The sequence below is a fragment of the Erythranthe guttata genome, chromosome 12, assembly GCF_056151865.1.
Source record: "Erythranthe guttata isolate IM_541 chromosome 12, IM_541, whole genome shotgun sequence".
Lineage (NCBI taxonomy): Eukaryota > Viridiplantae > Streptophyta > Magnoliopsida > Lamiales > Phrymaceae > Erythranthe > Erythranthe guttata.
In genome coordinates this window covers 19199881-19214349 of record NC_142544.1, presented here as the reverse complement: position 1 = coordinate 19214349, position 14469 = coordinate 19199881, and the positions used below count along the sequence as shown (strand labels likewise).

Below are 14469 nucleotides of genomic sequence, written 5' to 3'. Positions count from 1 at the left end.
CTCTTAATTATTGTATGTTGGCTTGATTAATGGCCTGCTTTCTTTTTGACAAAAAAATGAAACTTTATAGCCGTTGTATAGTTGTATCAAATATATACAGAAACTGAAAATACAACATACAAAAGGAAACAAGAGAGAGAGAGAGAGAGAGAGAGAGAGAGAGCTTTTTCTGCCACATCCGCCGCAGTTCCCGACACAGACCAGTCAATAAAATTTCTTCTTCTCTCTCTCTCTCTCTCTCTCCACTGAACATAGAGCCCATCAAAATGTTCAAACCTCGAAATATCTGCTAAAATATATAACCATTCTGAGAGAATTATTCACACACACACACACACACACACACAGTAGTGTAGAATGGAGATTCTGGGCAGCTGCATTACTGTGTTTTTATTATCTCTTCAGCTGGTTTCGTCCATGAACAACCTGACCGTTCTGCCCGGTCAGCACCCAAACCCTGAAGCTGTTGCTCAACATGTTCACAGGCAAGCATTTGTCTTTTTAAATCTTAAAAGCAAATACTTCTGCATGCGGCTTTTATCTTATAAAAAAAGATTAATTACAAAAAAGAAAAAAAAATCTATGCATAACAAGTTCTTGTTTATGGGGTTTTTCATCCCCCTGTTTCGTTTTAGTGTTCATCTTGTTTGATGTTCTTGTTTTCTAGATCTGCACAACAGTTGAAAGATTTGTCATCATTTCCAGTTCACTTTTTACACTTTTGCCATTGTGGCCCTATTAACATTCTTTATCCAGTTTTCTCTGTTGTCTGCCATGGAATCCTATGTCTCTTTTCTACTACATTTTCACACAAATGCTACTCTGAAGTATATAGGATTTATTGTAATTGTACATGCATTCTTGCAGAATAGTGAACACATCACTCTCAAGAAGAGAAATGCTATCCTACACCGCACACGAAGACTCTTCAAACTGCGTCACCGGCAACCCGATAGACGACTGCTGGCGGTGCGACCCCAACTGGCGGCTCAACCGCCAGCGTCTCGCCGACTGCGCCATCGGCTTCGGCCGCAACGCACTCGGCGGCAAAAACGGCCGCTACTATGTAGTGACCGACTCGTCCGACCGGGACGCGGTCAACCCAACCCCCGGCACCCTCCGCTACGCGGTCATCCAAACTGAGCCCCTATGGATAGTCTTCCCTACCAACATGCTAATCCACCTCTCCCAAGAGCTCATCTTCAACTCCTACAAAACCCTAGACGGCCGTGGGGCCAACGTCCACATCACGGGGGGCGGTTGCCTAACCCTACAATACGTCTCCAATATTATAATCCACAATATCCACATCCACCATTGCTACCAGTCGGGGGAGACTAATGTGCGGTCGAGCCCCACACACTACGGGTGGAGGACCAAATCCGACGGTGACGGAATCTCGATCTTCGGCGCGCGAGATATTTGGATCGACCACTGCGCGTTGTCGCACTGCAAGGATGGATTGATAGATGCGGTGATGGGGTCCACGGCTATCACGGTTTCCAATAACCATTTCTCGCATCATAATGAGGTCATGTTGTTGGGGCATAGTGACGATTACTTGCCCGATTCGGGTATGCAAGTGACGATTGCTTTCAATATCTTCGGTCATAAGCTTATACAGAGGATGCCGAGGTGTAGGAGAGGGTATATCCACGTGGTGAATAATGATTTCACGAGGTGGGAGATGTATGCGATTGGTGGGAGTGGGAATCCCACCATTAATAGCCAGGGGAATCGGTATATCGCGCCCTTCGATCGCAATGCCAAGGAGGTAATTAACTGACGTGGCGTTTATTTTGATTCTTGATTATCTTTTGAAATATATGGGATGATTAGTGGTGACGAGTGTTTTTTTCTTTTTGGGCAGGTAACGAAGCGTGTGGGGTCGTCGGAGGGGAATTGGAGGGATTGGAACTGGAGAAGTGAAGGGGATGTATTGGTGAATGGAGCCTACTTTGTTGCCTCTGGAGAAGGTGTGGAGGTCAAGTATGAAAAGGCTTACAGTACAGAGCCTAAATCGGCTGCGTATATTGACCAACTTACCCTCAACGCCGGTGTCCTTGTCAGCAGGTACTCTCTCTCTCTCTCTTTCTCTCTCTCTCTCTCTCTCTCTCTCTCTCTCTCTCTCTCTCTCTCTCTCTCTCTCTCTCTCTCTCTCTCTCTCTCTCTCTCTCTCTCTCTCTCTCTCTCTCTCTCTCTCTCTCTCTCTCTCTCTCTCTCTCTCTCTCTCTCTCTCTCTCTCTCTCTCTCTCTCTCTCTCTCTCTCTCTCTCTCTCTCTCTCTCTCTCTCTCTCTCTCTCTCTCTCTCTCTCTCTCTCTCTCTCTCTCTCTCTCTCTCTCTCTCTCTCTCTCTCTCTCTCTCTCTCTCTCTCTCTCTCTCTCTCTCTCTCTCTCTCTCTCTCTCTCTCTCTCTCTCTCTCTCTCTCTCTCTCTCTCTCTCTCTCTCTCTCTCTCTCTCTCTCTCTCTCTCTCTCTCTCTCTCTCTCTCTCTCTCTCTCTCTCTCTCTCTCTCTCTCTCTCTCTCTCTCTCTCTCTCTCTCTCTCTCTCTCTCTCTCTCTCTCTCTCTCTCTCTCTCTCTCTCTCTCTCTCTCTCTCTCTCTCTCTCTCTCTCTCTCTCTCTCTCTCTCTCTCTCTCTCTCTCTCTCTCTCTCTCTCTCTCTCTCTCTCTCTCTCTCTCTCTCTCATGTTAACAGTAAACAGTTTGATAATTCAATGTTATTGTATGAGCAGGGGCAACAATCTGGGAAAGTGGACATCAGAATCTGGTGGTGATTTGGATGAAAATTCAGACATGTTCGAGGATTACGATGAATATTCAGGCAGCCACAGGCTTCACTCTAATCACTCCATTCTCCAAACTTTTATCACAACCTTGATAATCTTTTTGCTGCTTACTTTGCACCACAATTTGAGTGTTCAAATGTAAAATGGATGGGGGTATATGCTTACCTTATTGCAATTCACTAGTCAATTTATATCGGCAGCCGTTGTGTCGTTCGATTTTTACTCAATTTCGTAGTATTTTAAATTGGAAAAAGTACCAAGTACCAACCTTAATCTGCATCACATTTAAGAAAAAATATTAATACATTTCTACATTGCATCGCGGATTGCATTTCCAGTCGTATAAATGATTTGGTCAAAATTAAAAGGAAAGCAAAAACCAAAAATGTACGAATAACGCAGAAGGCAAGATGGGCAATGAAACCGTTTATCGTTCTAGAGCAGCAACTTCAGCTAATTTTTGCCATATCAGTTTTCGTTTTTCTTCAAACTCTGTGGATTTAGCCTCCCTCTCTGCGTATTGCCTTCGGCAATCTTCGTACAGCTCGGCATCCATATCCATAAACAATTTCCGGACATTAAGACTCAAGCCATGCACTGCTTGGTTCCAGTGGGACTGAATATTCTTTTCCAACGCATCGAAAATCATCGGCAAAATAACATTCCGATTCTGGGCAATCAGGTTCACAATATGTTCGTTGTTCCACAGAAATAAAGCTCGTTCTGCAACCTGTAAAACATCCATCCGACCTTGTTAAACACTATCAAATCTAATCAACAATTGCCTCGTAAAATTCACCAACCAAGAATGCATTATACTTAACTGTATCAGTTAAAGCATCAACAGTTGGTAAAAAGACATGGTAAGAAGTAAATCTCGAAGAAATTCCCGAACCTGAAAATGGGAGCTGTTAAGCGAACGAGCAATCTGCCCGAAAAGAGGAACGATGCAATGCTGAAATTCAACAGACTGAGTACCCTCCAACACTTCTTCAAGCTCGCCAAGAAACAGAACTTCTTTCTGCGAATTAATAACCGGCCAATACTTCAACAATCCCATAATAACAGTATCGGCCAATTTGTAATCCTTCTCGACAAACTGCGTAATGCAGTAAGACAACTGCTGGTGGTACATAGCCACAGGCTTAGGTTTGTGGAGCGGTATCAAAGCGCGGACGAGAAATAACTTATGTTCCTCCTTCATAGGCAGAGCAAAGCCGTTAATTATACTTCCTAGTATCTCCAGAAGCTCTCCGATCCCGTTATGGCGGCCGGTCTCGTATATGAATCTGTAGAAGATGTTGTTTATGGCCTTTCTGATGAATGGCCTGTGCACCATGAATTTTCCGTATATTCGGTGGAGGATTGTTTTCAAATACTCCCTTTCTCTTGGATCTTCGGAATCGAATAAATCGAGCAACCGCAAAACAAAGCAATGATCGATGTAACGCTTGGCGATTTTGGTGTCGGTGTCGGATGAGACCACGTAACGCAAGAGGAGCTCGTACGCGAGCTGTAAATGCGGCCATGAGGGCTCGAGATATGGATCTTCCTCTTCCGGGTCGGTGTTTTCGGAGCCTGTGTTTTCATGGGAGGAAGGGGGCAAGCATCGGAATATATTCAGAGAAATCATGTTCACCATTTCCTCTTGATTCGATTCCGTGATTTTGCCCGAACCGGATTGGATGAAATCGACGAGCTCGACCAGAGTCTGCCTCTTAATCTCCTTTTCCCTCACCATTTTTAGGGTATCGAAGAAATCGAATTGGTAGCAACAAATCTTAAGCTTGCGGATGAATAAGCTCTGGCGCTCCAAAACTAAAACATCTCTGAACATCGGAAGGTTCTCGATGGTGCCCAGCGGCGGCCGCTCCGGCGCCGGCGCCACCGCGGCGGAGGTTATTTGCTGTTGTTGACATAGATTCGGGGGCGGAACGCCGCGAGAGGAGTGGCTGACGGTGATTTTTGAGGTGGAGACGGAGCCGGAGCTCCGGCCGGGGGCGGCGTAGGCCAAATCGACATCGGATTTGGCCACCTTGCGGTGGCTTCGCTTAATTATCTTGTTGAACATCTCCGCCTAAATGCACGTATCCATTATATGTGTATAAAATTAGGTTTACAAATTACAATTGAATCTTAATGCGAGAGAGAGATCAACAGGGATTGGGAAATTACGGAACCATTGTGTGAGAGGAACGGAGAATAGCTACGTAATGTACGATAGCAATGGAAAGAAATGTATGGAACGGCGGTAACGAGATAGGGGAGCGTTCATGGATCGCCGGAGATGGGAATATTCCGGCGATCGAAGGAGAAAAAAAAAAGAATGGCGCGACAGAGCCGTATGGTGGTGCAGATATAGATAGATATAATACCCACGTATATTTTTATTTAGAAAGTGTAGCGAAAGTGGGGATTTAAAAATAGGGAAAATAGAAAAAAACAAATGATTGGAAATTCGGCATTTTTTAAATTTGTTGGGAAAAAGAAAAAAAGAAAAATAAAATTCAGTCCGTCATTAAATATTGTCATGGCTTTTTTAAATTTTCAAATATTTAATCATTAACTGCAATATAGTTACGGAAGTAATTACACTTGGACGAATAAAGAAAAGGAGAACAGAAAGCTAAGCTAGGATATCACCAGATTGGCTCCAACGCATGGAGCCGTTTTTTCAGTTAGGCTCAGTTACCATTTGTCCAAGTTCACGTCTAGAAATTCACCTTGGCTGCGACATCAAATTAGTATCAGCCACAAAGTCCAAACAGAAACCTTAGGTCTACCCTAGGTTCTCAATCTCTGAGTCGACTCATAGTCACTCAACAGAGATATTACTCACTTAGAGAACAACACACTCATGCATACTCTTTTTTCTCATCGAGTAACCCTCACTTACGCTCCATCCACTTAGGATAATAGAAGATAGAGAAGAAGAAGAGTGAACAATGTATTAACCTCTCAATCTAATCAGATGTTGTATTTAAAGCACACAAACCAGAAGTAGGAGCCATCAAAGTGTCTCCGAACTAATGCTCTGTATGTACGACGAAGACTGTTGAAGAAAGTCAATGAAAAGAGACACGGATAAAGCAATAGGGTACAACATAAGAGAGAAGAGAGAGAGACGGAGAAAGAGAAATGAATTAGTATTTCAGGAATTAGCTTATAAAGCACGAGACGGATCTGACTGGTTACAATAAACAGTCAAGATCAGTCAAACCACCTAACTAGGCTTAAATTATCTATTGGGCTGATTCCGAAATTGGGCTGCTTGATTCTTAAGGATCTGGTTTTACTTAGGCCCACATCCCATTCAATAAGTTTACATTTACTTAGGCCCATATACCTTCCACCATATTAGCAGGCCGAGACTTGTACCAATAAAAACAAAAGAAAGCTCAATAAATAAGCTTTTCTTGTTTTTTGGACAGAAAATAAGCTTTTTTTCATATATACACAGACTTATATATAACAGTATATATAAAATATGTACATCTTGTAGCAAGCTTATAAAAGAACTGAACTATAGATACATCTATACATACAGCAGCATCACTAGTTATTACTCCCAAGTCATCAACATCTTCCAAACAGTCTCTTCTATCTCCTTCTTCGATACAAAACTCCCATCTCCTTCGTCGAGCAACACTCTATAAACCTCCCACTCACGCTCACCGATCCCATATATCCCGATTTCAGCCTGTAAAATGTTGCCACATCATATTTTTTTCGTAAAAATAAAACCGAAAAAATGTGGCCATGTGAGAATTGCACACGAAGACATACCGAAAAGATCGATCTATTTAGCTTCTTGAGAGCCAATGTAATATCGTAAAAGACCATCGGACGCCCCTTGCCAGCTAACTCTACCGGATTCGCAACTATCAGTTCAGTGTCGGGCCCGCGGCTTATCAACGACACTCTGATTGGACGACTCAATTCCACCTCTAAACGAGACTTCAACGAATTCTGTTTCGTGGGGTCCACTATCTTCTTACCATTTGCCTCCATTATAAACAAGTCCAGCTCACACTCTGTTTTACCTTTCGCCGTGAATCTCCCGTACGAAATCTGCTATTTCTTTCCGAACATTAGATTAAAGGTTAAATCATCAAAACTCTTGAGAGAAAAAGTAATTAATCAATTAATTAATTAACCTGGATATTGTAATCCTTGAGAGTTCGCATGACGTCGTAAAGTAGACCTTTGTGGTCCCGGCAAACGATTTGGACGAGCGTGTGAGAAGGGCTCAACAAGTTGTCCATTGTGATTGATGGTCGTTTAAAGGCTACGATAGAATCTTCTCCGTTTTTCTCGAGCATCTCTATATCGAATATTCCTTCGGTGTTGTCTGAATGAAACGATGGTACTAACGAACATGATGCGATTTCGGGACCCACCATTTGTATGTCACAAGTGATTGTGGAATCACCGATTACATCTTTTAAATGGTCGACCGTGTCCTCTTTTCTCTGCTCTGTGTGAAGAAGTTCCCTGGTATTGTGTCGAAAGTATATTGACATATTTAAAATTCGCTGTGAAATGAATTTATATACACTCATGCAATCAACATAAATAGTTATCAACATTAATTCGGATAATTCAACAATTGTTATTTTCTACCCAAAAAAAAACGATAAGAACCTCGTGTCTGTTATGAAGAAGAGGTCCATGACTTTGCCATCTGGAGTTGTCGACACTTTTACTCTCTTTATCGTAAGCTCGAGCTCGCAAAGAACCCCCGTTACATCTGCCGAAACACACACACACACACACACACACACAAAATATAAATTATGATTCTTTTTTCTCCCCCATTTTATTTTGCAAGATCTTAATAATAACCTTAAATATGACAGAGGGTGCAGCAAATAAAGTATAATTACCATGCAAAAGGCCATTTCGGTCATTACAACAGAACTTCAATAGGAAAACATCAGGGGGTTTGGGGGGTTGTAAATCAGCCCTGTCAAATGAAATCCCACAAGCCAGTAGAAATGACGGACATGCCCCCATGAGTCTCTTCTTCAACAAACTCCACCTCGTACTAGGTTTCCCCAACACCCACAACACTATGTAGCACCATTTCCCATCAGTAGACACATCTTCAAATACAAGTTAAATTATTATCAAGAAACAATTTTTTTTTGTGAATAAAAAAATAAGTTAATTCTTGTAAGGATCAAAATGCAAACATACATACCAATTCGGACAACGGTGAGTCCAAAGAAGAGGATTATGCGGCAAAGATCGCAGCCCAAACCAGTTTTGTCTGGACAATTAACAGTGATTACACTAGGTTCCCCTTCTTCCTCTGACTGTCTGATTAACACTGCATCATCGTACAGTATACCCATCTCTTCTCCCACTTCTTTTTTTCCTTCAATTTTAGACCAAAAAGATTGTGTGTGTGCGTGTGTGTGTGTTTCTTTCACTTTCCAAAAATAAAAATTGAAACTTTGGGCGACATATGCAGAAATTGAGTGGCTTTATAACAAATATGAATTGGGATCTCTCTCTCTCTCTCTCGCTATCTATCTATCTATCTATCTATCTCTTTAAAAGCAGAAATCTTTGGCGTTGTTATCAACATTTATCTTTGCCATTTATGTGTAAGCAAGAGAGGGAGTGGTGAAAAGGAGTGGTTTTCAATCTGCAGTGACCAACACTTGTTTTGAAAGTGAAATACTGGTAATTAATTAGAAAACCCACCTAGTATATTTTTACACACACAAAGCCGGTATATCTTTTCACTTTTGTTTGGCGAAAAATGCAAGAAAAATCAGGGGTTTAAGGTGGAGTTTGGCGGACGAGGTGGTGTGGTCTGGTGTGGCGTTTCATTTGTCTATTTCTTGATGATTGCGCCACCTCGTGACATGACAACCGTGATAAATTACACTCGCTAGTCTCCTCACTCACGAGTCGTAACTCGTCGCTCAGCCGCCATCACGTGTCTTATTTTCTGGATACTACCCCCACGTGGCTCGCGCGCTTGTCTTGACTAAAACCATTTCTTTTTTTCTTTTTGCAGAAATTATACCCACCTTCCCCCATCATAATATTTTCAATAAATAACTGCTCTGCATGTATTTTTCTATATTTAATTTAATTGCCTTAATTAATTAAAAGCTAATTGTAGTAATTAATATAAGGAATTCCAAACTAGTCAAATTTTGCCTAATGAACCAGAAATTAGATTTTTTTTATTTTATTATTGATTTTTTTTAGGAAGACATTTACGAATCAGGACCACCTAAGATAAATATCCCATAGCCAAGATTTAGTGAAAATGATAAGCACCCACTTGAACCAAACTTGTCCCATTTATAAAACATATAAAAATGAATTAAAAAAATATTATTAAATTGTTAAATAGGGTTAATTAAAAAGTTAAACTTGATTAGAGTCAATCACAAGTTTATTGGAGGGCTATCGTTATCAGCTGGCACAACCAGACAAGTTGGGAGTCGATAGAGACTAATAAATCATATTAATATTAACCTAAAACCAACTCAATCTTTGGTACATTCACTAATTCCAAAAAAAAAAACATTGGAATAGAAATCTCATTTTGATATTTATTTAGGGCTGGATAGCAACATAATTCAGCTTCTTGAATTGATTTATGGACTAGAATTATTCAAATCTGATAATTTGAGTTTGTAAACTATGGGCCCTTTTGGGCTTACATAATAAATAGTGGGCTAAAACTTTTACTGCTTAAAAGATATGTTGGATATAATTAATAAATACCTGAAAATAAGAATATAAGAAATTGAAGGTTTATACCATGCTACATCGGGTGAACTTCACCGGATAAATCTTGACTACTCATATACACAAAAACACAGGCACACATATTAGTGTGTGTAGATCAACGGTAGAAAAACACCCGTGTAACCTTCACCGGGTGTAGCATAGAAATAACCGAAAAGGAAGAGGTAGCAACAGCTAAAAAATAAATAAATCAGTAACTACATGATGAGAAAAAAAACATGAAATTTGTCTGGTGACGATTTCTGTCACGTGTAATATTTGAACGCGGCCAATAACTCGTGTTTTCTTAATGAATTTAGACAGGCAGTATCATATAAATGGTCAAAAAGCAAATATGGTAAATTTTGGAAGCAGTTAAAGAACCGAGAAGAAGGGCCTCAAGATTCCTGATTAAAAAAAAAAAAAGAAAAAAGATAGCTCTCATATAGATTGAGGTCTTAGGATGTGAATTCGAATCAACAGATAGTTTGTTTTATGATACAACAAATACGACTATAAATTTATAGTCCATACCTTTACCCTCACCAGAATCTATTATTTTCAGTTTTACCAGTTTTAAACAGAGATTAAATGAAAATGACTATACCAAATTTGGTGCAATTTAGTCTAGCTTATCGTCATCTTCTCCAACCGACTTTACTGATGGATCTGGGGCACCATGGTTCTGTATACCTGCAACCTTTTTGATACACCGATTTCCCGAATTTAATAAACATTTTCCAAGACTAGGCGAAACTGAAGAACACAACTTAATCTAAATTTAATCATGTGTTTTGGCACATATACTGAAAGGATCAAACCAAAATGTTAGTTAATTGATGTAATCATCTTCAAGCAAAGAAAATTCAAAGCCCAAAAGACGAGAATTAAAGGTGCAAAGAACGTGAAAAAACGGAATGTACGAGCGTGCATCTAAAGTCATGGTGATGCCTATATTGTCTATATACTTTTAGCTCTAAAGAATTCTGACAAATTTGGTTACGGAGTTGTACTAGAGAAACAAAATCAGAAACTGCGTGCATTTATTCATTTGTTAACACAGAACAACAAACGTTTCGACTAATCTATTACGAATTCGAGCACCGCCTAAATTGTGTGTTTGATTTATGTGCTTCATTCTTAAGAAGCAGCAGACACTACCAATGTTTTGATAAGCCAGTTTCGAAACTTCTGCTTCGCAGAAACACATTATTGTTTTGGAAGGTTAAGCATATAGACTATCTCGATTCGAGACCGTGAAATATCTCTCGACAATTTTCCGATTCCATTCCCTAAATCTAAATACATATCTAACCCTAACAAAAATAAATTCAAAAATCTGCAGGTAAAAAATAGTTGACTTACTGAATCGGCGGTGCCGGTTTTGGAGGCGGATGGTTTCATAGGACAAGCAGGAGCGGCTCGCACCGGCTTCCGATACTCCCATCCAAACAATCTGTACACCTTCCCCTAAATATATATTTTTATTTTTATTTTTAATCTAAGAAAATCAATCAATAGAAGATTACGAATCCTCGAAAACCTAATTACAAATATATAAACACATCACGCAGAAACGATGATCGATGAGAATTTCTACAAACCATGATGATATCGAAGAGGACGGGCAACAAATTGACGATTGGGACGAGAAACAGCGGCAACAAACAAGCCAAGCAAACCTGCGAATTACAGAAATAAATTAAAGCAAGCAACAAATTATAAGGATTAGATCGAAGGAGATGCCTGCAAAATCATGAACTACCATTTTCGCTTTTGCAAGGTCAGATTGGATTGGGGAGGAAGACGAATGATGCGTGTTGTTAACTCGGGAGCGAGTCTTAAGTGGATCCTTTTCAACAAGGCTTGGTAATTTCCGTTCGGATGTATGTTACTTGCGGAGTTACGGTGGGATAATTATATTTTTGCCCCTATACTTTACTATTAAGACTATTTTGGTCCCCAAACTATCGAATTCATGAAATTGGTCCCCAAATAAACTATTTTTTGTCTTTTTTTTTTATCGATCCTCAAAGTCTCCAGGTTAAGTAGGACGGAATTTTCATGTGTGTCGCATGTGACGTCCATTTGGCTATTAGATGTCAAATTGGACCATACCACAATCCATCTCACATTCTTCCCTCTTCATAACTAACCCAAATTTCCAATTTTTATTTCACTCTCAATCCCGTAAACCCTAGCAAACTTAGATTCTGAAAACTTTCATAATTTTCTCAATCCCGTGAGCTCTAGCAAACGTCATCCCAAATTTCCCATCATATTTGTCTCTCAATCCGTAAATCCTAGTTTGTAATCCCGTGAATTCATACGAAATCTTGAGGTGGAAATTGGTTTTGATTGCGCGAAGCCCATACAAGGGAATGTGGAGGAGTAATTCGCATCTTGGTTTTACCCCAAATTATAGTAAATTTTCTTAAATTTGTAGTTTAGTTGACTGATTGCATTTTTTTTTCTTTTTTCTGTTTTTCTATGTTTTTTTTTTAAATTATAAAAACTAAAAAAAAAAAATTAAAATAGATGAAATGGGTGAGTTCACTTGTTTTACCATGGTTAATTATGAAACATGGACAATACATATTATATATAGGAGTGCAGAAGGAATGAATTGGGCCCCCTTTAGTTAGGGGCCCCTATGCAGCCGCATGCGCACGGCTTGCTGTCTGAACTGACCCTGTTCAAGCCTAACAAAGGGATTGTTCACAAATTTAACAAATCGACAAACTTTGGGGTTCATTAAGAACCAAGTTCCACACGGTTACATAGAACAAGAAGCACACCAAGTTACGAGAAATACGTGTGTGTAAGTAATGATCGTTTCGTGTTCCTCACAGAAGAATACAAATCTTCCATAAATGGAGTATACATCATTCATTATTCAAACAAAATATTATATATTAGCAGCATTTGCTTTCTTGCAGTGGTACATTCATCAGCTATGGTCAGCCTTGCAGGGCACCTCTTTGCAGCGGCAAACAGGCCTTCCGGAAGATTCCCAGCCATTGTAGCCTCGTTCCAAGACCATTATATTCTTCACATCCCCAATATCCGCATCAGCAAGATAATCGGCAAACTTTCGAGCACATTTGGGTCCACGAACCTGTGATAGTATCATTTGCCAGTCAATTCTCTCTTTGCAGACAGAAACAAGGTAGATATATGTTCATAATTCTATATGTTTGATATTTTCTTCCCTTCTAATTCTAAGAAGATATATGGTCATAATTCTAAGCACTGTAACCCGTCTTTCAGGCTTGTCGTACGCTAACTTAGTCGAATGTCATGTTTTGGTGCTTGTAATAAGTAGTATGATCAGTTCATGTAACCTCTTCCAAACCTAATTCTAACATTCCATTACAATTTGCATGCATTTCGTTCCCAGTTCTAAAATAAACAATAACAATGTCGTAATTCGTGGCAACTACACTTATTGAGAGAAAAATAACCTAGACTAAATGGCATGCAACCAGAAAAAAATGATTAATGAGCAATTCTTTCATGATTCAGCTTCGTCAAATATTAGTAAGCGTAATTTGTTTGGGTCATTGAATGATCCAACCAAGTAAGATAATACTTTAGTTTCGCTCGGTTGACTCACCTTCTTTGACGAAATTCCAACCTACGATCTAGCTTATTAATGTACCGAGAAGAGCAATAAAGCTTGTGGGCTGAGGAATGATAATGAATACTCAATATATACGCATCATCGTATTTAGATAACGATAAAATTAATTGGTTTTACAAAGAGATAATATACGGATTCAAAGTTGCTAAGAGGTGAAAAAAAAATTCTAGAATGTTGGATAAGCAACATAAGGATATGTTAATTCAATTATGGTCTACGGAAACAACACACACGACTAGATAAGAGACGAACATCTGTCTTGGAAATGGATTGCTTCTTACTAAAAAGTCTGAGATTATTAAGGAAAATTAGATCCCAAACAAAATTTCAAGTTCTATAACCTAAAATAGGCAACTGAGAATGACTGTGTGGGGCGGCAATTTCCAGTTCTTCCAGCAGCTAGACATATGATTTAACCTAACTTAGAACAACAGATCCTATTCAATTTTGACCACAATTACAGGCCTACAACTGTGACAAATTTAAAAGGGGGAAATAATTGCTGAGACACCAAAATAATCAAGCAAAAACTCAAATCAACAATTATAAATTACAAGCTGCGAGTTTGAATAAATGAGTACAAGTATTATTTTAGTAATAATAATGGTAAAAAGGAGAAGGAAAAAGAAAAAAAAAAAAAAAAAACCTGGCTGAGAGCGCAGTGGAAAACGAGAGTATCCTTGCCTTTGGTAGCTTCAACCAGGCTGGGCAATTTGTCAACGAAATTATCGCTAGAAACGTGGAGAGATCCGGCTATGTGTCCATCGGAGCTCCGTTCATCATCCCTACCCAAACAAAAACAAAAAAAAGGTCAAATTCTCGTCAAATATTTTACAGTATAATAAAACCTTTTAATGTTGAGAGTTTTAAGGAAGAAGAAAAGCGTGAATTATAAACCTGACGTCGACGATGGCAATATTAGGGCGGGATTTGAGAGAGAGAAGCTGAGAGCCGGTGATGTATGTGATGCTCCGGCCAGCCATCTCTGTATCTCCTTTGCTGGATTGCTCCGGATTTTGTCAATTTCACTTTACTCTCGTTTTTCATGTATAAATAGATTAGGCTGAGAAATTGGGCTTTATTTAATTGTTGGTCAATGCTTGACTTTGGATTAATTAAAGATAGCCCGAGAATGAACTTGGATGAGAATTGGGCCTTGTTAATACTCTCCTTTATTTTTTATTTTATTATGAGACGGTTAATGTTTAATTAATATTTGACCCTGTATAAATTACACCATAAATTATTAAATTAATGATAGACCATTTTTTGGTTTTGGGAC

General features: G+C 39.4%; 5 protein-coding genes across 5 annotated transcripts; 1 reads left to right on the top strand and 4 right to left on the bottom strand.

The window, feature by feature from the left end:
* Positions 1-158: 158 nt before the first annotated feature.
* On the top strand, positions 159-2987 carry LOC105956714 (Pectin lyase-like superfamily protein). The gene is made up of 4 exons (XM_012980597.2): positions 159-485; positions 868-1774; positions 1871-2073; positions 2735-2987. The coding sequence occupies exons 1-4, from the start codon at positions 358-360 to the stop codon at positions 2928-2930; spliced, it is 1434 nt and encodes a 477-aa protein (XP_012836051.2). The 5' UTR covers positions 159-357; the 3' UTR covers positions 2931-2987.
* Positions 2988-3049: 62 nt separating this feature from the next.
* On the bottom strand, positions 3050-5314 carry LOC105956713 (Protein phosphatase 2A regulatory B subunit family protein). Its single transcript, XM_012980596.2, has 2 exons — positions 3684-5314; positions 3050-3518 (listed from the first exon to the last, which is right to left on the bottom strand). The coding sequence occupies exons 1-2, from the start codon at positions 4857-4859 to the stop codon at positions 3216-3218; spliced, it is 1479 nt and encodes a 492-aa protein (XP_012836050.2). The 5' UTR covers positions 4860-5314; the 3' UTR covers positions 3050-3215.
* Positions 5315-6199: 885 nt separating this feature from the next.
* On the bottom strand, positions 6200-9377 carry LOC105956711 (ACT domain-containing protein ACR10). Its single transcript, XM_012980594.2, has 6 exons — positions 7992-9377; positions 7675-7893; positions 7433-7538; positions 6946-7282; positions 6575-6859; positions 6200-6488 (listed from the first exon to the last, which is right to left on the bottom strand). Exons 1-6 carry the CDS (start codon positions 8143-8145, stop codon positions 6351-6353), a joined length of 1239 nt encoding a protein of 412 aa, XP_012836048.2. The 5' UTR covers positions 8146-9377; the 3' UTR covers positions 6200-6350.
* A 594-nt stretch (positions 9378-9971) lies between these two features.
* On the bottom strand, positions 9972-11433 carry LOC105956712 (uncharacterized). The gene is made up of 4 exons (XM_012980595.2): positions 11310-11433; positions 11149-11226; positions 10910-11014; positions 9972-10244 (listed from the first exon to the last, which is right to left on the bottom strand). The coding sequence occupies exons 1-4, from the start codon at positions 11310-11312 to the stop codon at positions 10167-10169; spliced, it is 264 nt and encodes an 87-aa protein (XP_012836049.2). The 5' UTR covers positions 11313-11433; the 3' UTR covers positions 9972-10166.
* An 836-nt stretch (positions 11434-12269) lies between these two features.
* On the bottom strand, positions 12270-14315 carry CDC25 (Rhodanese/Cell cycle control phosphatase superfamily protein). Its single transcript, XM_012980593.2, has 3 exons — positions 14085-14315; positions 13834-13972; positions 12270-12662 (listed from the first exon to the last, which is right to left on the bottom strand). The coding sequence occupies exons 1-3, from the start codon at positions 14168-14170 to the stop codon at positions 12495-12497; spliced, it is 393 nt and encodes a 130-aa protein (XP_012836047.1). The 5' UTR covers positions 14171-14315; the 3' UTR covers positions 12270-12494.
* Positions 14316-14469: the final 154 nt, after the last annotated feature.